The following is a 20,666-nucleotide window of genomic DNA, read 5'->3' as shown; positions in this document are numbered from 1 at the left end:
TGAGATTGGAGTACTACTTTCTTCGTTGGTGGCAAGTGGCGGTGGGTTGGTGTGTGATAGCTGATAGGTACCATACCATACCCCATCTTACCATCTGCCCATTTGGGTTGGTTTTCGTTTTCTTCTGACTCACTTCTTTAAGCGTCAAATCGCCCCCATTCGTCTATATAACACAAGGAAAACAGAGCGCAGACACAACTCAAAGAGGGATAACGAAATAGAGAGAGAGAGAGAGAGCCCTGTGGTTACCACCGACCCAGGTCCTCCGGTCCCGTGCAAATCCACACCCTGATTGGGTCCCACATTCCGATGAGAGATTCGTCAAGGAAGATCCACACATTCCAATAACAACTCCAACCCTACGTTTCATTTTCACATCTTTTTGGCCTCCCCTCTTCCTTTTAAAGGCCATTTCCGTTGGTTTCTTCCCAAGCTACTTCTTGGTTCTATTGATTTTTCTCTTGTTTGGGTGATTTGGGTAGCTCTTTGTTTCCAGTATTGTTGTTGGTTTGCGTCAAAGATTTGGTCTTTATCTTCCAAGTTTGCAGTGATATCTTCCAGTGTGGTTGATTTGGGATCTGGGTCGGTGCTGTTTTCGGATTTGGTGGTCTGTCAATGGGCGCATTGGATGAGGGGCATTTCTGTTCGGAACTTGAGAATGGAGTGAAGCTGGGTTGTATTGAGCTGAGTGTTGATGCCGAACCCGAGACCGTAGCTATTGAGGATGCTGTCAAAGTTCTCCTGCAGGGTCTTGGAGAGGATGTGGACAGAGAAGGTCTCAAGAAGACACCTCTTCGTGTTGCGAAGGCCCTTCGAGAAGGAACTAGGGGTAACTGTTTTCTTTGCCTTGTTTACATTACTTTACTTGCTAATTCAATGCTTATCAATATAGTTCAGAAAGATTGTAACTTTGTTTTGTTCCTCTTGTTTATTATATATGGGCAACCTTTGGATTAGTTATTGTTGGTAGCTACTAAATTTTGTGATTTGGGTAGTTGTTTAGGTAGTATTTTATTTAAGTTTGTCAAGACTTGAATGCTCTGAAATTCTTATGGTGGCTAGAGCTAATTGCATGGAATGTATTTAGAGTGTAAATGAAATATCTGTAGCCTTAGATGGTGACAGTAGCGTATGTGTTATAAACTTATAATCCATTATTAAAGATACCATTCTTGTTTTTCAGCTTGATTGCCAGATAGATAACACACTGTACACAGTTCAAAATGCTTCCCTCTCTGCAACTTAATGCCCTAATAAAACTCTTACCTTTCAGGAACTAAAAATATATATGCCATTTGCTGGGATTATCAATCTTCATGTTAAAACTGTAGCTTCAAATGCGTAAGTAATGGGATGACAAATCAATCTAATAGGAAGGGACCATCTGTTGTCAATTCTTTTCAAACTGTGCCTAATTTATCTGTAGCTAGATGGAGATCTTGGATGCACCCAACCTTCCTACTTCCATTTCATCATGCCTATCAAAAGCATCAAGAATGACTTCTGCTTGTCGCCTGGTAGGGTAGAGTAATTATCGTAATTGTAAACCGTATGAGGTTAAGCTCATCACTGGCATATATGTGCATATACATCATCACCAAGTGAACTGGCTGTTTTCAAGGCCCTTTCGAAATTGATTCTTTATGCAGCGCTGAGCATGTTCTGGATTCATTCATATATTTCTTTTGAAATGGATGTTGTTGGTGATATTGATATCTTTATAATATTCACATCAAAATAATCTAGGGCATGTACTGATTTTGAATCATGATCTTTTCTTCAAGGTTATGGACAAAAGGTTAAGGACATTGTGCAAGGTGCTTTGTTCCCTGAAGCTGGTCTGGATAATGCAGTAGGTCATGCTGGAGGAGCTGGTGGACTTGTGGTTGTTCGAGATCTGAACCTCTTCTCCTATTGTGAATCTTGTATGCTACCATTCCAGGTTAAATGTCATGTGGGTTATGTCCCTTCTGGTCAACGAGTTGTAGGCTTAAGCAAGCTCTCTCGAGTAGCTGATGTGTTTGGAAAACGTCTTCAAGAGCCACAGCGTCTAGCAGATGAAGTGTGCTCAGCCCTGCACCATGGCATCAAGCCAGCCGGTGTCGCTGTCAGGCTCCAGTGTTCACACATTCATTTCCCAAATTTAGAATCAGCTTTTCTCGACTCAAACCACCAAGGATGGGTAAAATTGCTGGTTAGTTCAGGTTCTGGAGTTTTTGAAAATGAAAGTGCCAATATTTGGGCAGATTTTTTGAGTCTTCTGAAATTCAGAGGCATAGATGTGGAGAAAACTGGCTTGAGAGACTCAAGCAATTGGTGTCCATCTCGATCTTCAGCCGGTGCTAATGCTGTCTCGAAGGTTGAATCAGCCAATCAGGGAATGGTCACTGCAGTAGCTTCAATTCTTAGATCACTGGGTGAAGACCCATTGAGAAAGGAGCTCGTAGGAACACCTGCTCGCTTTGTGAAATGGTTGATGAACTTCCAGAATTGTAATTTGGATATGAAGCTGAATGGGTTTGTTTCTGCTAGGGTGGATCCTCTACACCCCAATGGAGATAGCTGCAAAGAAAAGCAAATCCACTCTGAGCTCAACTTGTCTGTGTGGTCTCAGTGTGAGCATCATTTACTTCCCTTTTATGGTGTCGTGCATATAGGATATACGGCCACAGAAGGATCCAATCCCATTGGAAAATCTCTTCTACAATCAATTGTCTGTTTCTATGGTTTTAAGCTCCAGGTGCAGGAGAGACTTACACGGCAGATAGCAGAAACTGTGGCATCACTTTCAGGTGGAGATGTGATAGTTGTTGTGGAGGCTAACCACACCTGTATGATCTCTAGAGGGATTGAGAAGTTTGGAAGTAGCACAGCTACCATTGCAGTACTGGGTCGTTTTTCAACTGACCCTGCTGCAAGGGCCAAGTTTTTGCAGAGCCTCCCAAACACTGCCATTTCGGGACCATGATCCTAATTCATCTATTAACTATCGATTCTTTTCTACTCAGTTCTTTGCCTTGGTGGTTTATGCTGCTCAGCCATAAGTTTTATGATAGTCAAAGGATGACTAATCTGGGACTTGCCTCATTTTTGTTTTGGTGGTATGGAATTTTTAACTGAACTATCCAAATGCCCATGGTCTCATAACAGAGGATCCTAAAGTTTTGTTTTGTTTCATCTATTATCTGTAGCATTATACCCTCGCAAGATTCCAAGGCTTCTCTTTGTTTCAAAGATTGTTTCCATTCCCTTTACTGTCATACGAATGATATATTGATGGTACGAATCATATTGATTATTGAAATACCCACAAAGCTTTAGTCTGTTACTTGATTAGTCATTGCAGTACCTTGAATTGTTGACCATGGAAGGCTCTATCTGGTTAATTATGTCTTTTAGCTTGCTCAAATTTTAGCTTTCATCAATCATTAACAAGTAACATAACTCCAAACCACTTTGACAAATGTAATCTCCTGTGAAAGAAAAAATTGTTGGCTTCTAGCTGATGTTCAGCGCCACAAAACAATTTGCTTGTTTGGTGCTTGCAGAAAGGACTTTTACCACAGAAAACAAAAATAACTTTGCACCAAACATAATCCAGACAGCAAGAGTTAAATTTCATGTCAGAGAGTTGCCGGAGATAACAGAGTTGCAAATGCAAATAGAAAACGATACGATTATGGACCAGTCACTATATATACATGGAAGTGTTCAGCCACAAGTAAACTCAGCAAAAATTAAACCTTTGTCCTCTCCAATACTTCCCTACTCAAGTGAAGTTCTGATATGGGCACAAGGGCTAATTCAATGGCGATCCCTTATTAGCAATCCCAAGATTGCTATCAACAGGAGCATACATAGTAATTCTGACACAGCTTGAACCTGCAGTAATTTATCACAATCAGAAAACCTAGGATCCCATTAGAAACATGGGAAAATACCTTGGCAAACAGATCAGGGCCAATTCTGTAGAACTTATTTATTAATCTTTTTGTGTAGAGGCAGAACAACTTTTTATTGGAAGGTACATAACAAATGACTTTCAACTAAATTGAATAATATCTAGATACTAACACCTTAGCCGTGGTTATTGCATGGGTTTTGAAGGATCATCTCTTAACATTACTGGCTTATGAGAAACAGATGGGCTCTATAAGCTGACTTTTGCAGTAAATAAGGGAAGTAAAAAAGATATATATTAGATTTATGTCACTGAATGCGTGCAACCATCTAGTATAACGAACTTGGGAGGAAAGAAGGGAAGTAAAAAAATTGAATGTATGTTAGTGTATGAAAAACAATATACCTGTCTTTTATGAGGATGATTTTTGTCAGCCATGTTCAAGAGCATAGCATAACATGTCAACTATTGTCAACTCAGTTACCGGAGCATTGCTTTCTGCATCAACAAAGAGTTATCTTTAATTTTTTTTTTTTCCTAATCATTTTAATATGAGAACCATAAAGAAGAAGGTGCAACTTCAAGGGTCACCTGGGATGTCAAAAATTTGTGTTGTAGGTGGAATTCCCAGTAGTTCTCCCAAATGGACACGAACATGAGCACGCTGAACTTGTACTATATTATCAACACAAAAGTTGAGATCTTGTTGCTTTAGACAAATCAAAAATAAAACCCTTCCAAATTTCATACCTCTGTGGCTATATCCTATAGGGTTACTGAGATGACAATACTCTTCTCTCGGTTTAGCTACAGTTACATCAATTTTTTGATGGAAAAGAAGTATTTTCATGTTGGAGAGCCGACCAAGTTTCCTCGTCAGAAACCAGAGGTGAAATTTGATCAAACTGATGAGCATCAAAGAAAATCCGTCATTTGTATCTAGATGAAGATTCGAAGATGCATATAGACTGGACGAAGATTCGACACTTGTATCAGTTTTAGGTAATAGACTAATATTATGAATCCACCTTATCCAGATCCAGACAAGGACTAATACTACCAATTAACTCGAAGCTATATTCAACCAAACAAGAGAGCTACGTAATGAGAACGCCATAAAAATAAAGCAACGTGAATGTGCAAATAACTTGGTTGTCAGAAGATCAACAGCGCATTATAAAAGTAAGATATCATCATCATCCACAAGGAAGTTTGCCTGAGCTAAAATATGCAAAACCACAAAAACACGAGCACTATGTCACACAATACATAAAGCATCAACCGAGTGTTATACTCTGTCAAGAGTGGATCGTAAGATATCAAAACAAAGATTTACAGGCAGTCTTTGTAACTCCCAACCTCTGTCTAGAAAGACTATAAGTAGTCATCAACGATGTCTCAGTCATCTAGATACAAATGACGAATTTTCTTCCAATCTATCCGCAACTTGGAATCTTCATCTAGATACAAGTGTCGAATCTTCGTCCAGTCTATATGCATCTTCGAATCTTCATCTAGATACAAATGACGGATTTTACTCCAATCAAGTTTTGTCCTAAATTTCTCAACTTTAGTTTTAATTTTCTCAAGTTCTGCTTGCACTCGGGGCAAAGGACCATGAAGTGGAGTTTGCGGGGATGAGGGATTAGAGGGTGAAGGGTCAGGATCAACATGTGCTTGGGGAGGAGAGGGCAAGGAGCCATCCTCATGAGCAGAAGGGACCGAAGGGGTTGAAGGAGCTGCAAGGGGCGAAGGGGTTGAAGTGGCCAAAGAGGGTGAAGGGCTGTGCTGAGTAAGAATTTTGGGCAAAGGGCCACAATCGTGCTGAACATGACCTTCTGGAGAAGTGCAGTGCTGAACATGTATTTGGGGGAAAGGGTCTTGCTGAACATGGTCTTGGGGCAAAGGGCCTTGCTGAACGTGGTCTTGCTGAACCTGGTCTTGGGGCAAAGCATCCTGCTGAACCTGGTCTTGGGGCAAAGCTTGGGGCAAAGGGTCTTGTAGTTCTTTCTGAATGTATTCTTCGGGCAAAGGTTCTTTCTGCATGTATTCTTCAGGCAAAGGTTCTTTCTGATTATGTTCTTCGGTAAAAGGGCCACGGTCATGCTGATTACGAGCTTGGGGCAAAGGACAGTGTTGAATATGCGCTTGGGGACACTGACAGTGCTGAATAGCCGGTAGGGTTGCAGGACCCTGCTGAATATGTGCATGATGGTACATACACCATAAATTGGTGGCAGTTCCAAGAAGCATTAACAGGAGCATAAATGGTAGTAGTGATATAGCAGCAACCTGCATGTAATCAATCACAATCAGGAGAAGCAGACCTAGAGAGCCATTCAAAACAATTTCTTTTGTTTCCAAAAGTCAAAACAGACAGGCCAATTCCGTGGAGTATTTTTTATTTATTTTGGTGATTGAACTGATTTTTAACAGAAACGTTAATTAATTAATGAACAGGTGCTATTGCATGAGTTTTGAAAGATCATTGAAAACAGTAGGTGGGTTGGATATTAGAAACTAAGACATATTTTGCATTCATAAGATGAATGTTATATTTGTTATTAAGTTCTAGCAGAGCCGTGATTCATTAAACAAAAAGAACGAACCTGGTGCATGAAGGAAAATACCTTTTTCTTATGAGTAAAATTTTTATCAGCATGCTCAAGCGAATAGCGTAACATGTCAATTGTTGTGGACACAGTTACTGGGTCACTGCTTTCTGCTATCACGAAGAGTTATGTTTCATCTTATATGATGCCACTAATGTAAATATCAGACGGTAGAGAGTAATTACTTCATTGCTCACCTGGGATGTCAAATATTTGGGTTGTAGGTGGAATACCCAATAGTTCTCCCAAATGGACACGAACACGAGCACGTTCGTCATGTGAAAGTAGATCACCATGAGTGACAACAACAGCAGGTTTATCATCTACCCAAAAAGAACAAAAAAATAGAGATGGAGAGTTCAGTCCCCTTAAATTTTACGTTCTCACAAAGTCCCTTTACTCTTATCCTATTATAATTGACAAAATAAATACTATAGGTAAAATTGATTCATGAAAAATCAACATCTAATACCTTTAAATGCCAAGTATGGGCAGTTGAACATGGAAGCAATCATTCGAGTGTATTGAGTCTCTGCATCTTCCTCACTTTCCAGTGCTTTCAGAACTGAAAGGCCATTAACAGCAAATATGACAAAGTTAACCTTCCTGATCGCACTGGAAAGATGATCATTGTCATGAGCTTTGCACATCATCGCAGTCCTCAAACTTTGACTGTCTGAATCCCTGATATTTAATTCACAAAGATTGATAATACTGAAAGTAAGACAAATTCCTAAACCCAAATGAGAGGCTAAGCAGACTTAAGAATTCAAACCTAATAGCAAGCTCCCCATGACGAACACCATTTTCCATCCAATGCTTCAGCATTTTTATGTTTTCAGCTGAATCGTCAGACAGACTACGAGTATCATAGATGCAAAACGAAGATGAACCTCTTGGTATCATACATTCCTGGAGGAAAAGGGTTCCATCTCCAATAGATGAATTGACTGACACAAAAAATAAATAAATGTGAAGCCGTACTAAAATAAATGGAGCAAGTTTATCCAATTATGCAGAAAACATTACTAAAAGCATACATGAGACTTGTGCTCTTTCTGATGCAAACTTGTCATCTTCAAGCACCTTTGATATTCTGTTAATAAGACTACTCTTTCCAGATCCTTTTGGACCAACCAACAATAAAGTAGTCGTCTTTGGCACATCATAGTCCCTCCTTTTCATGGCACCTGCAGTCTCAATCCATGCCCCAGGGGTGTAGCTGTGAAACTCAAGAACACCAAATCAGTTCAAGCAACCATTCTAACAGTCTGCCCATCATTGGCACCATAAATAGCACAAAGTCGATAAACAGGAGATATCTTCACATAATCACATACAATCCAATGACCACACTAAAGGTTTTATTCCACATGAATGTGAAAATTTTCTGTTCCTCACAAAATCTTAAGTTGAAAGATGGGGTTACCTCAGTATTTTGTCCTTAGCCTCTTTCGATTTGCCTCGAATCCCCAATAACTCACCACTCTGCATAATTTTCCTATAAACATTTTCCCTCATCCTCTCATTGGCGTCCAAATCACGCAGTCTGCCATAGTCTCCAAACACCGAACCACTCTGACTTTGTTTATCCACTGCACCCTCCTCAGCCCCCATGCTCAATTCACTTCTGCTTCATCAAAAACCAGAACCACTTTCACCTCTCAGACAAATTCACAACAAACCCATATTCCATTTTCGCCAGTATAACGCTATAAACAAAAAATTGAAACATGGGTTCTACCTATATTACCAATATGCATAATTCACTATGATATCGTATAGGGAGTAAATCAAAGCTGAAAATTTCAAGAACCTGAGAAGTGGAGACGATAGTTGGGTAGAATCCTGGTCCAGGGAGGAGTCTTCTTCCCCCGTTGTGTTATCTGCATGTTTGATTAGAGAGTCAGCCCTACTGTGTCACTGACCCAACATATCAAAAACTCAAAAAGACGCAATCTTTGAGGTACCCAAAACTAAATTATAAAATTTAAAGGGAAAATCAGAGTCACCAATACCAGGAGGAATGGTTATACCGCCACCCATGTCGCCTCTCTTGCAGTTTCAGAACACAGAGACGATGGTTGCTTTTTTTTTTTTTTCCTTCCTTTATTCTTTTCTTTGGTGCGAATCGAATTTTCCTTTTTTCTTCTTATATAACTTGTGGGTTAAGTCTTAAGAGTTAAGGGACTGAAAGTTAGTAGAAGTTGAACCAAAATTTTAAAAAAATTGTGGATGGAGACGGCACCCTCCTCCTATTAAAGTCGTTCCTTCTCTCTCTTTTTTTTATCTTGGCAATCAATATTCCAGTTTCTTCTCTCTTTTTGGGTGTTCAATGAGGTAATACTACATGCACCTTTTGACTGTTTATATAGTTGGTTCATTGAACATTAAAGCTGCCTGATGAACAAATTTTCAAGGCCAGAGGAGAAGACGGGTTCAGGAAATCAGTTGAAAAACTTGACGAAATACAATCGTCTCTGATTCTGGTTCTGATTCAAATTTTCAATACTCTCTGGTGTTCCACTTGTAAATTCCGAAATTCATAACCAGGGAACACCAGGAAAATATTTGCTACATGTTCATGGTACAACAACACTTCACCATGCTCAATAAACCTTTGTATTAACAAATGAAAATAGATTACAGCCTTCGTTCTTAGGTCATTCCCAAGTTTATCGACTTGATTCGCTCAGTGGCAATGACTTTGCGGGAAGGGAGAAGACATGGCCAATAATGGACCATCTACAATGTTAGACTGCAAAGAAGGCATGGAGAACCCAGCTGATTGTGGAACTCTGACTGATGGATGTTGTATTGAACTGTGGAAAATGAGGTGGAGAAGAGCAGATGTAAGTCATTATTTAATCAGGAATTTTCAACCACAGAAACTATTATACATAGGACTATGTCTCGGTCTATCATCATTTACTTGTTATAGAGAAGGAAGTGCAATTCAGTCACAAGACAAAAACAATTGGAAAATACAATACATCAAAAGATAGCTAAGATATAGAGCGACAGTATCGGATTAACTGCTGCTGAATTGCCTCTATGATATGTTAAATAACCGTTGCACTGAATTAGATTGATTCTGTTGGAAGATCACATGACCCAAAAGAGAGATGTTCTCACCGCAACAAAATTTCCAAAGCAGAAGGGATACAAAAATTGTCTACTGTAACCACATACACCAGTTGTACCATAAGCAAGACAAACTATTGTCTATATAGAGAAGTGAACTGACCTGAATGACAAAGAAAACGAAGGCTCAACTGGGGCACATATTCCACCTTGATCAGGAGGCATTAGAGACCAAAAAACTGGAGAGTAGTAACAACACATCAGTTCAACGACAAAGAAATCCAAGAAAAGGCAAAACTTTCTTCTTCTTATCTCCTATAACTTATTCTTACTGAGTTACATTTATTTGCAGTAAAAATATAAAAAAAGTTAAGATGGCCTACATTATGAATTTTTCTCAGCAGTAGAGTAAGCTACATTATGAATTTTTCTCAGCAGTAGAGAAAGCTACCTACATATCGGAGGCTTAAAAATGGGAAAGAACAAAAAAAAAACGGTTTTCTTCAGAAACTTCTTTCCAGAGATCATTTTTGCCTCGCAAATGTAGAAGCAACTACTAAGCTATTTTTCCTCCCTAATTAAGGCAGGCTACTAATCTAGAAGGGATTTGAGAAAAAGGATAATTACCGGACCGTCCTGAATGATCTTCCAAACCAGAGCAAAATAATGTATCCTGCATAATGAAATCAACATAATTCAAATTACAGTCAATTATCTTTCATTTGGTTCTAATGCTCTGAGCATAATATGTCCCAAAAAAGTTAACGGCAAAGAGGCCCATGCAAGTTGTTTCTGGTAGAGAAGTTCCTATGAAAATAGTACGGCTTACCTCTTCCATATTCTGAGACACATCATGAACCACATCTGCATGACAAAATCACAGTCAGATGAATATAGCTCTCTGAAGCAAAATAAAGTGCAAGGGAAACCCGAAACAGAGAATCTATAAAAATGGCAGCAAGTTCGAATTTTCCAATCATGACAATTCTGGAATCAAGGAAGCTTTTGCCCAAAGAAGTGATTAATGGGACTTTAAAAAGCAGTAACAAGACAGATATTGACCAATGAAGTGTGGGCATTATAACATTATATCAGAGTAAAAATAAATAAATGTAACGGGGTTTCATAAAAGCAACTCACTCACATATTTCAAGCGGTAATCTGCGGAGAGATGAAAACCTTTAAAGGCTAAAATTCAGAAACAGTTTCTAGTTGCTATTGAAGGTAGTAATCAATATGGTAATGTTGCTGTAACATTTTCAATAGACAGGTTAAAATATACTCTAATCAGGCAACTACTCGATAACCAGAACTAAAACTTCCAGGAACTAATGAACAAAATTCAGAGTTTACTGAGCAATGCTCCAACATTTCCCAAGAGCTATTGTAATGAGTACTAATGGTCTCATAATTGGTCAGATTGATCCTCAAAATTTGATGAATCTAAATTGATTCTACAAAATTCTGAAGAATAATCACTATCATGGAATCAAGAGAACAAAAATGGAAGCATCTCCGGTTCAATGCAAATAATGATATTGTTGACCAATGAAACAATTAGTACCTAGAGCTTAAAATGAAGCAGGGCCTGCCTGCACACTGGATTAAAAAAAAATGCTAAAACAGAAGCTAGGAACATGGCAAGCACGTAATGGACATATTGCAATTAAACAAAACTCTTGTGCAATGATTTGTTTTAGTTTACCCATAGCCAAACATAAGATACAAATTTACTGGTATACGAACAAGAGTTATAATGAAATCTACCGAAGTCTGGAACACTGGGCTTCACAGCCAACGTCAAGCCAAGAAAGCAGTCCTCAGGTTCAGCACCAAAGTCCGACAGTTTCAACTCAAGTGTTGGCTTTGCCCCTGCGAAAGAATACAGAAGAAAAGTGATGCATTTAAATCCAATAAAAAATGAAGAATCTAAATGGACACTACGGGAGGTACACAACAAAGAAAGGAAAAGGAGAACCTAAAGACGCACCTATGTTACTTAGCTTCAGGTCAAGTGGATCACGCAGTGAACGAGGAATCCAAACCACCTATATATATATATATATCGTTTGTTTGTAAGTTGATAAATATACAGGATTGCAGTTAGATAACATACAAGAACAGTTGATAACTTCAAAAGATATATTACATGGAAAAAGGGATGTTGTAATGTTTCATCTGCAGTTGGCCTCTTTGATGGGTCCCATGAGCATAGTTTCTGCGTATAGTCAAGAGAGAATACTAAAGCATTGTACAAATCATCATAGTATTAACAGGTGCAAACTGTATAGACAACTCCTACCATTATCAAATCAATAGCCTCTGCGCTTGCATTTGGAATGATATCAGAGAGATTTGCAGGCAAGATCTATTCACAAGAATGACATAATGAGTGGAAGCCAAGTAAATATGAAAACAATAATAACATGTCCTCGATAAAGCTTACCTTTTCAAAATTGACAATGCTAAATAATCGAGATATATTTGTCCCTTCAGGGAAGATTGTCAAGTCTGGTGTACCAAGTACACAGCAAATCTTGTACAGCTGATCTATTTCACTGTCCATTGAAGAAACTAGTTTTGTAAGATGTAGTGGGAGGTTCTCCAAGGTTTTCTGTTATTTAAGGAGAAAAATCTACACAAAAAATTTGACAATTTGGTCATATGTGGGAGTGGTATAATCACCTTTCACCAGGGAAAATAGGGGACAAAGTGAAAAGTTCAGCTAGGATTGCACCCGCTGCCCACATGTCTGCATATGTTTTGCATTTGTTAATCATCAGTTGAAGAATTACAAACCAAGAGATAGTCAAGCTTGATATAGGAAAACCTCATGCAGCCTAATCATAGAAACACAACACCTCTAATAAGTAATAGCCCAAAAATCCTTTTTAAGAAAAAAAAAATTCAACAAAGGTGCAATTAAGGAGGAAAAGAAAAAACATGATTACCAACTGCAGGAGTATATGATTTGGCCTGCAACAGGACTTCCGGTGCTCGATACCTAGGACGCCCACAAGCACCGCAAAATGGAAAAGAAAATTAGTCTGCACAGCCCTACATGTGCAAAAACAAGCAGCAGCATTCACGTGCAGACATGCACCCACAGATGTGCATGGACATGTTCTCAATAAGATAACACTTAAGATGAACACCCTAATCCCCCAACAACCATACACACGGAGAATATGTGGGCGTGTAAACAATAACATGGTGGGATATGACTCACCAGCGTGTGGAAACATATTCAGTATAAGGAGGCATTGATGACACTTCTCTAGCCAATCCAAAATCAGCAACTTTAAGAATATCGTTTGTCACCAGCAAATTCTCTTCAATGAAAAAAAAAATTTGTCTTAATATTAATTTCCTAAACATACAAAATGATATTTCAGACTATTCAGATGCTTGAAAGCACAACACTGATAACAGTTCTCACCTGGTTTTAGATCTCGGTGAAAATATCCCCTTCTATGCATATGATTAAGCCCATCCAGCAGTTGAGACATAAAGCTCCTAATTTCATCCTCTGAAAAGGGTCTTTGTCGTTCTTTCATTATTTCATACAAATTATAGTTCTGTAAAACGTAAAATTTGGAATCAGACACATATTACCTAATTTATATTAATTTAATAAGCTGGGGTTCATCTAACTTCCAAACTAAGAGCATCATAGAATTTTGTTTGCGATGAAAGTTAAAACTGAAACTCAAATAAATTACAGATCAATGAGACGCAAAAGGTCCTCACCATGTACTCAAAAATGAGGAACACCTCGTTGTTTTCCCTAACCACCTCCTTTAACTTTATAATATTTGGATGATTTAGTTTGCGAAGGACCTGAGAAAAGCATTTTTACTTCTATCAGTAACAACAAAAGAGGGATATATTTATTGCCAACCGACAAAATGTGAAAGCTCATATAAAGAGGCACATGGCAAAACAATATTGAACCATGCAAAATGACCATGAATATACCTTAATCTCTCGCAATCTCCAGTATTCTTCCCAGAAAAAGAACTTTCTCTTCATCTTCTTGACAGCAACCTGAGAAGAGAAGAATAAAGTAAAACGAGGAAGAGTGTTATTTTATGAATGCCTACTCTGCAATACTAAATAACTTATTGCTATGACAATATTAGGATTAACTGATAATCATCATGCAAAACTTAGTACTGACAGGTAAAGCTGAATAGATATTGCTATAAGTATTAGATTATTTTTGTAAGGAGAAACATACAATCTCATTTGTTCTCCAATCACGAGCCTTATATACACTACCACAAGTGCCATCACCAAGTTCCTCCAAAATTTTATATCTGGAAAAAGAATTTTGAAACAAATATAATCACAAGGATAAAATAAAATAAAATAAAAACCTGATCAATTTACTCAAATTTACTCAGCTCAGTGTATTAGAAAGCAACTTGCCTCTCCATTTGTGAGTTTGCAACAGATTAAAGTCAACAATCGTTTTAGTGAAACTTAAACATCCTCCAAATTGTGGTGTCTACGCTGTCAACACAGTTCTGGTCATTAGCTTGTAGGCATGGTGTAGTGCTACCGTCAAGCATCAAGCATTTGGCATCATCAAGAATCCACTGGTCACTGTAGGGGTGATTCACAATCACCAAGAAATTTATCAACATTTTGCAATCCCCGACGTGAAGCTCCAGACACCAAGCATTAAACTTAATGCTGAAATATCAATCCATTTTCTTTACATATGCTTTACTAATAGCCGCAAAAAACAAAAAAAAAACTGGGGCTATATCACTGCAGCAGATGATAAAGACAAAAAGATTAATAGAACTCTTAACAAACCCAACTGTGCAGCATAAGAAAAATGATCATGTGTGATGATTAGCTACAGCCTAACTACTGTTTCCGCTACTTTAACGAAACAATACTGTTTGGTCACCACAAACGAAGCAGAGACAAAAGAACACCAAACCCGAAAACCCCAATCAAAATATCAAATGCCTCCCAACATTTTGGTTCCCCAACAAAATATCACACCAACCAAACATTAAATTCGGTTTAGGCTTACAAAACTTTCAATCTTACAATCAACTCTGCGATTCAAATTTTTGATCCCCTCCCCATCCTAGCTTATTCAAAGATCAAACAATGATAGGCAATAGCGAATCTACAAACATAGCCCCATCTTCTACAACACATGAAAATATATACTAAATTAGAAAAATGTAAATTCCAATACACTAGAAAAGAATCAAACTTTAGATGACTAACATAACCAGTTGAAGCCAGAGACACAAAAAACTACCCCCAGAATTCTGTTTTCTTTGCTTTCTTTTTCTATTTTCATCCCCTTTTCTTAAGAACCAAACAGAGCCTAGACTGAGAACCCAACTCCATTTCAATCAGCTATATATATATATATAAAGACACAAACTCAAAGCCCTTAAATTGAAAAAATTGCACAGAATTGAAAACAAATTGAACTCACAATTGAGAAAACCAAAGAAACAGGTGTGGTGAAGAAACAGATCAACAATGCATTTTCTGGGAGAGACCAGAAATGAAATTGTAGGAAGAGAGAGATATGTATATTGGTTCTAGAGAGAGAAAGATTTAGAAAGAGAGAGAATTTGGATTGCTAGTGAAGCCATGAGCGGAAGAAGGATTCCGCATAAGAAGCGAAGAAGAAGAAGAAGGAGGAGGAGGAGGAGGAAGAAACCAAAGCGAATTAATATAAAATTAATTTCTTGGTTTGTAATGATTTAATCGTTTCGTTATTTTACAATTATTTAAAAACTAAAATGGAAATGGAAATGGGGATGGAGATGTTTGGTTGTGGTGGGGAACACAGGGTGGGTCCCAATGGGCATATTCAATATTTTCGTTCTTTTTCCTCTGTTGCTTTTTTTTTTTATTATGAAAATAGTTTCATCTTATCTTTAGGCGATAATCCACTAGTCGAGAATTTTGAGATCGACTTCGGCAGGATGAAGGGTGCCAACTGCCAAACCACAATAACAAATAAGTTTGAGGTTTTTCTTCTTTGAAATTAGTTCAAATGTTGTTGGAATGTGGAAGAATTGAATAAAAACAATAATAGAGCATGTTTACTTACTTGGAATGGGAGGGAATGATTATAGGGTAAATTTATTCATGCATTTACTAATACATAAAGGAATCGATGATTCCTGAATACTCAAGAATTTGATTACGAAGGGGGGAGATAGATTTAGGAATCAACTCCTTCGGAATCAATACCGATTCCTTTCTTCTCTCATTCTAGTTGTCTCCGATTCATGATTATTTTCATTCCAAGTAAGTAAACGTGCCAATAGAGTAGAACTGTAGGTAGAAGCTACCATTTTTTTTTTTCCTGAAAGAAATGTAAATTTTTTATTTTTTTTTTGTTACAAAAAGTTTAGGTAAGAGGGAAGCTTCCCTACCTACGACCTCAACTCAACAGGACTTACGAAACTGGCCAGTGTCCCAGCCCAGCCCATTGATATGGAATTATGCATAACATTTTCTAGATTGCCCACCAAATGAGAGATTGTTAGTAGCAAGGATCGAATTTGTATGGGTTTACACCTCAAGTCCGCTCTTGCCAACTGAACTAACTCTAATTGGCAGAAACGTAAAATTTTCAGTAATTATACATGATTAGAGTTAAAATGATATGTACACCATGTTGGAACTACCCGTAGAACAAAAATTATCATGTAAAACAATGATCCAAATAGTATTGGCCCCATATCAATGTCTAATACTCGAAATATTTCAATTGTGGTAGAAGATATCAATGGGAATCCAAGGTAAGGTTTTCGCAAAAGTAAGAAAAGAGTTTGCTAGAATCTTCCCGATATGCCATTATGTCCAATCAGGCCCAACGCCCAGAATTTGTACTTCTTCAAAAGTAGTACTACAAAAGTACAAATACCAAAATATTATACCAAATATGAATCTCAAATGATGTGGCAGAAGCCACCTCAACACTTCCTTTTTTCTTTGAAAGGAAACACTAAACCCTACTAAACCCATAGCGTTTAGTGTCTCCCTTCAAAAAAAAAAACGATGGGAACTGCAGATGAGAAGTTCGGTTTCTCGACTTTGACTTCAACATTTATTAGAGAAGCGCTTTTGTATTGATCAGATCCTTCAGTTTATCCACCATCTTATGTTTTTTGGTCTCTTAGAGTTTCAGTATGTGCTTTTGAAGCAAAAGAACATCAGACTGATTGATAGATTTATCACCAAAATCCAGATGGCGGAGAGGAATCTCAAAGCATCGTCATTTACAGCAACTCACGGTAGGACTATGCGGCACATCCATGATCCATATGGCTCATATACACAACCATCCCATTTAACTTCATAAAACGATAAAATTGGGTAATTTCAAGAACAAAATACACCTACAGAGCCTCCACAATTATCTTTCCTGTAGCATGACCATCAATACTCTTAGCCCAAGCATCTTCAGCCTTGGTCAGGGGATACTTGGAGTCGATTACTGTCTTGAGCTTCCCTTCTCTAACCAACTTCAGAAGGTAATCCAGGTTCTCGGCCTTGGGAGCTAAGAGCAGTGGCACTAGTTGCTTCTTGGAAAAGGTAAGCTTTCCTACAGCAAAACTCATCACTGCATTGAGGCCAGGAGTAATATCTATTACCTTACCACTTGCACTTAAATTAGGTTCAAAAGTTGACCAAGGAATGCCTGTAGCACAATGGATCACGGCATCATATTTCCGTCCAGATGGACTCTTCAGAGCAGCTCCTTCTGGAGTCTTGTAGTCGAGAACCTCATCAGCCCCTAAGCTCTTGATGAATTCAATGTTGCGTGCACCACAAGTGGCTGTCACGTGAGTGTTCCCAAGCTTTGCCAATTGAACCGCATAGTGACCTACACCGCCTGAGGCGGCTGTGATCAGAATGTTTGCTTGTTGGCCACTTCCATCAAGCTTGACTCCAGCAGACTGACAGAGTGCCTGGTGAGCTGTGAGACCAGCAACAGGTAATCCTACAGCAGTGGCTGCTGAAACTTCGGGTGGCCTTGCAACAGTCAAGCTCTCCTTTGTCACGGTGAACTCAGCTAGACCACCTCCACTCTATGATTCATTATCCAAGATCAACATGCAACAGACAAAATGAGTATTCACTAACTGATGCACAATGCACAAACATCTTACCACCTGGTTTACAAATATAAAGTTCGTGGAATCTAACAAGATGGTCACTATACTATGGTGGATGTTTTGAGTTCTCACTTCATATAAATCATCAACACAGGGTCATACTTGTTCAATGGTGAAGACTAAATTCCAACATACTCAATGAAGTGGAAAATATGAAATATGCCAATAGAAACTTACAAGAGGATTAACCATGGCTACAACTTTGTCACCGGCTTTGAAATTTTTGACTTCTGGTCCAACCTCTACAACCTCTCCTGCCACATCAGTGCCTATTCCAACAAGCAACATGTTCAGTGCACCAAACAATTCTTAGAAAACAACTGGTCCAACGGAAACTTCATTCTTAAAGCTCATCTAATAGAAACTGCCGGACTAACCACACCCAAGGACACCCCAAAATGAAAAAGAAACGCACTAATTAAAGTTATCAGCATGTTAAGCATTATAGAACATTCATCCCATTTGTTCAAGAAAAAGCTAGTTGAAATTTCAGTACGATATTTGGAAGTACCAAAGCATTATATAAAGGTGTGAACATGTAACATATCCCCTAAATAAAAATCTGTCCAGAAAACAAAACCAAATTACCAGGTATATGTGGAAACTTGCGAGGCAGCAAAGGCCAAATCATGCCTTTCTGAACCTTCCAATCAAATGGATTTAGACTCGCTGCCTCCAATTTCATCAACACTTCATCTTTATTTGGAGTGGGAACTGGAACTTCAACATGCTGCAACACACACCAAATTGTTTTATATCCCCCAATTGTGAAAAGGCCAAAGAGTTGCCTTCAAATATTCTTCAATGCTCAATGATCTATATTCAATCACAACATAAACAAACTTTCTCGACTTCCAAGTACCATACACAGCCACAGCCTAAACCACTACACCAACCCCAAAAGAGAGAGAAATATGGAAAAGGTTAACAAGTTAAGATTTCAATCATCACACACAAAACTTGGAAATGGGATATGCCCATTTTAAAACAAGGTTTCGGGAAGGTTGTGAAAATGGGGTTTCATTTGAATTTGTCCTAAGGATTTCTAAACATCAAAGAAGCCAGAAAACGACCAATATATTACAGACACAACCATTGAAAACTGAAGACAATGCGGATTGAACTGACCTTTAAGCCTGAAGGACCTCCACCATAAGCATTGTATTGAAGGGCATGCATGAGCTTTTTTGCCATAGTCAGCTTCAATTGAACCAGAGCTCAGCCGTCACAAGTTGAAAAGCTCGTCTCAGAATTTATGAAGCGTTCGTGCATCGATAACTGGGTAAAGGGTGCACCGTGTACCATTAGACGTGTGAATTGACTAAAGTAGGCCCACCACTATTGTGGAACAAACTTGTACACATAATCTGTCAACCAGAAGATATTTAGTAGTCTCTTCATACTTTTCATTAAAACAAAAAAGAAAGGGGGTGAAATTTGCACACCCTTAATTGCAAATGGCACACCTTTTTATTTTTTTAATATTATTCCCTTTCACAACTTTTTACACTTCCTCAAATACCCTAAAGTCATATTTTTTTTTTTTGGTCTCTCTCTCTCTCCCCTCTCCCCTCTCCAAAACCACGACAATCTCATCTCTTTCTTCTCCATGTACGAGGCTGAAGAGTGAGTGAACAGAGAGCTTCATCATGGGGTTGGTCACCCAGTTCATGAGAGATTGTCCTCTCGTGGAGGTGATTTTCGATTCTGGGTTGGTTTCGGCTCCGCCGTGATTTTCAACACCGGTGGCTGTTCTAGCTCTTCTAGGTTCATTTTCCGTTTTGCCTACACCTATAGACGTGTCAACCTCGACTAGAGCTGAGTTTTCGAAGCTGCTGGGTTGGTGTACATCTGTTCCTCCATTTTTCACCGTCGAAATTCCGAGAAGTACCGTGTTTTGAAATTGGGCCTAGGTGAGTTACGTTATCCTTAGTCTTGGTGAATTGTGGTTGCTGTTGCATGATGGGTTGTTGATGTTGAGTTGGTTGGACTGCAGAAACGATGAAGTGAATGGTACCCAAAGTTTGGAATTCCCTCTGCTCGTTGTGCACAGAGCAACTTGCAAATGGATACTTTGCTTTTAGTCAAATGGATGAAGTTGGATTATGCTCGGATTTTGTCATTTGATTGTTGAAGGTAAAATTTGGAATTCAGAAACAGAAATGTTCTTTGGTCGATTCTTGGTTGTGAATTGGTTGTTTGCCCAGAATATATTGAATGGTGGAATTATGTGAACCGGTTGTTTTGGGTGGTGAATTTGATGTTCGATTATTTCCTGTGAGTTTGATGGTTGGAATGAATATATGGGAATTGAATTGTGATGTGATTTATGGACCAGGTGTATACCTTGATGTTAAAGTTCAGCTCCTCAATGGCTGCTTTATATCTCTTACTGCTCCAAACCCCCAATACCCTCTAGCACTACTTGCCTACCTCTCCAATCTTCCCTCCATTGTATCATGAAATTCCCATTTCTCAACCAAATTCCACCCCCAGATTCCACTCCCATTTTCATCTCATAGCCCTCCTCTGATCTTGCGCTCCCCCCTCATGAAAGAATCCCACTTTCTTAACCAAATCCCACAAACCCAAATGCAATTCTCCTGACCCATCTCACAAATCCATCTTCAAGACTTAAAACCTCACTTCCTGGAAATGACGAAATCTACAGTAACCCAAAATGGTCCCAATCCACAGACCTTCAAGATCTGCAGGCTCTATTTCTGGCCACATTTAGCAACACCCACAAACCCTTTCAACGATTTCTTCATCCTTCCAATGAAGCTCTTTGTTCGCTCACTCTTCAGCCTCGTACATGGAGAAGAAAGAGAGAAGATTGTCGTGGTTTTGGAGAGGGGGGAGAGAGAGAGACCAAAAAAAAAATCTGACTTTAGG

At 38.6% G+C, this 20,666-nt stretch overlaps 4 protein-coding genes and 1 long non-coding RNA gene across 8 annotated transcripts; 1 reads left to right on the top strand and 4 right to left on the bottom strand.

Annotated features, from left to right (window-relative positions):
- Window positions 1–43: 43 nt before the first annotated feature.
- Window positions 44–3,336, top strand: LOC112169572 (GTP cyclohydrolase 1). 2 transcript variants are annotated; one of them, XM_040508840.1, is made up of 4 exons: window positions 722–829; window positions 1,274–1,341; window positions 1,427–1,517; window positions 1,785–3,336. In XM_040508840.1, exons 3-4 carry the CDS (start codon window positions 1,475–1,477, stop codon window positions 2,966–2,968), a joined length of 1,227 nt encoding a protein of 408 aa, XP_040364774.1. In that variant the 5' UTR covers window positions 722–829; window positions 1,274–1,341; window positions 1,427–1,474; the 3' UTR covers window positions 2,969–3,336. The 2 variants fall into 2 exon arrangements, with proteins under 2 accessions (XP_024162398.1, XP_040364774.1); XM_024306630.2 differs by lacking the exons at window positions 1,274–1,341; window positions 1,427–1,517 and having other exon boundaries at window positions 44–829.
- A 107-nt stretch (window positions 3,337–3,443) lies between these two features.
- LOC112169573 lies at window positions 3,444–4,799 on the bottom strand. Its single transcript, XR_002924749.2, has 3 exons — window positions 4,493–4,799; window positions 4,307–4,399; window positions 3,444–3,882 (listed from the first exon to the last, which is right to left on the bottom strand). It is a non-coding gene; the product is annotated as an uncharacterized LOC112169573 (long non-coding RNA).
- A 292-nt stretch (window positions 4,800–5,091) lies between these two features.
- LOC112169571 lies at window positions 5,092–8,685 on the bottom strand. 2 transcript variants are annotated; one of them, XM_040508839.1, is made up of 9 exons: window positions 8,532–8,685; window positions 8,330–8,399; window positions 7,943–8,146; window positions 7,554–7,735; window positions 7,289–7,463; window positions 6,986–7,197; window positions 6,711–6,836; window positions 6,532–6,623; window positions 5,092–6,193 (listed from the first exon to the last, which is right to left on the bottom strand). In XM_040508839.1, the coding sequence occupies exons 1-9, from the start codon at window positions 8,557–8,559 to the stop codon at window positions 5,300–5,302; spliced, it is 1,983 nt and encodes a 660-aa protein (XP_040364773.1). In that variant the 5' UTR covers window positions 8,560–8,685; the 3' UTR covers window positions 5,092–5,299. The 2 variants fall into 2 exon arrangements, with proteins under 2 accessions (XP_040364773.1, XP_024162397.1); XM_024306629.2 differs by having other exon boundaries at window positions 7,943–8,143.
- A 260-nt stretch (window positions 8,686–8,945) lies between these two features.
- LOC112172708 (serine/threonine-protein kinase MHK) lies at window positions 8,946–15,335 on the bottom strand. Of its 2 annotated transcripts, none has more exons than XM_024310167.2 (18): window positions 15,068–15,335; window positions 14,029–14,373; window positions 13,838–13,916; window positions 13,576–13,644; window positions 13,348–13,437; window positions 13,037–13,175; window positions 12,827–12,929; window positions 12,549–12,601; window positions 12,283–12,349; window positions 12,044–12,155; window positions 11,900–11,965; window positions 11,747–11,815; window positions 11,588–11,645; window positions 11,344–11,469; window positions 10,427–10,461; window positions 10,225–10,270; window positions 9,761–9,836; window positions 8,946–9,335 (listed from the first exon to the last, which is right to left on the bottom strand). In XM_024310167.2, exons 2-18 carry the CDS (start codon window positions 14,034–14,036, stop codon window positions 9,206–9,208), a joined length of 1,326 nt encoding a protein of 441 aa, XP_024165935.1. In that variant the 5' UTR covers window positions 14,037–14,373; window positions 15,068–15,335; the 3' UTR covers window positions 8,946–9,205. The 2 variants fall into 2 exon arrangements, with proteins under 2 accessions (XP_024165935.1, XP_024165936.1); XM_024310168.2 differs by having other exon boundaries at window positions 11,365–11,469; window positions 15,068–15,332.
- Window positions 15,336–16,441: 1,106 nt separating this feature from the next.
- Window positions 16,442–19,057, bottom strand: LOC112172865 (chloroplast envelope quinone oxidoreductase homolog). Its single transcript, XM_024310363.2, has 4 exons — window positions 18,900–19,057; window positions 18,360–18,501; window positions 17,949–18,040; window positions 16,442–17,684 (listed from the first exon to the last, which is right to left on the bottom strand). The coding sequence occupies exons 1-4, from the start codon at window positions 18,963–18,965 to the stop codon at window positions 16,992–16,994; spliced, it is 993 nt and encodes a 330-aa protein (XP_024166131.1). The 5' UTR covers window positions 18,966–19,057; the 3' UTR covers window positions 16,442–16,991.
- Between the last annotated feature and the right edge of the window lie 1,609 nt (window positions 19,058–20,666).

This window comes from Rosa chinensis, chromosome 6 (assembly GCF_002994745.2).
Source record: "Rosa chinensis cultivar Old Blush chromosome 6, RchiOBHm-V2, whole genome shotgun sequence".
NCBI lineage: Eukaryota > Viridiplantae > Streptophyta > Magnoliopsida > Rosales > Rosaceae > Rosa > Rosa chinensis.
This window is presented reverse-complemented; position numbering and strand designations above follow the sequence as displayed.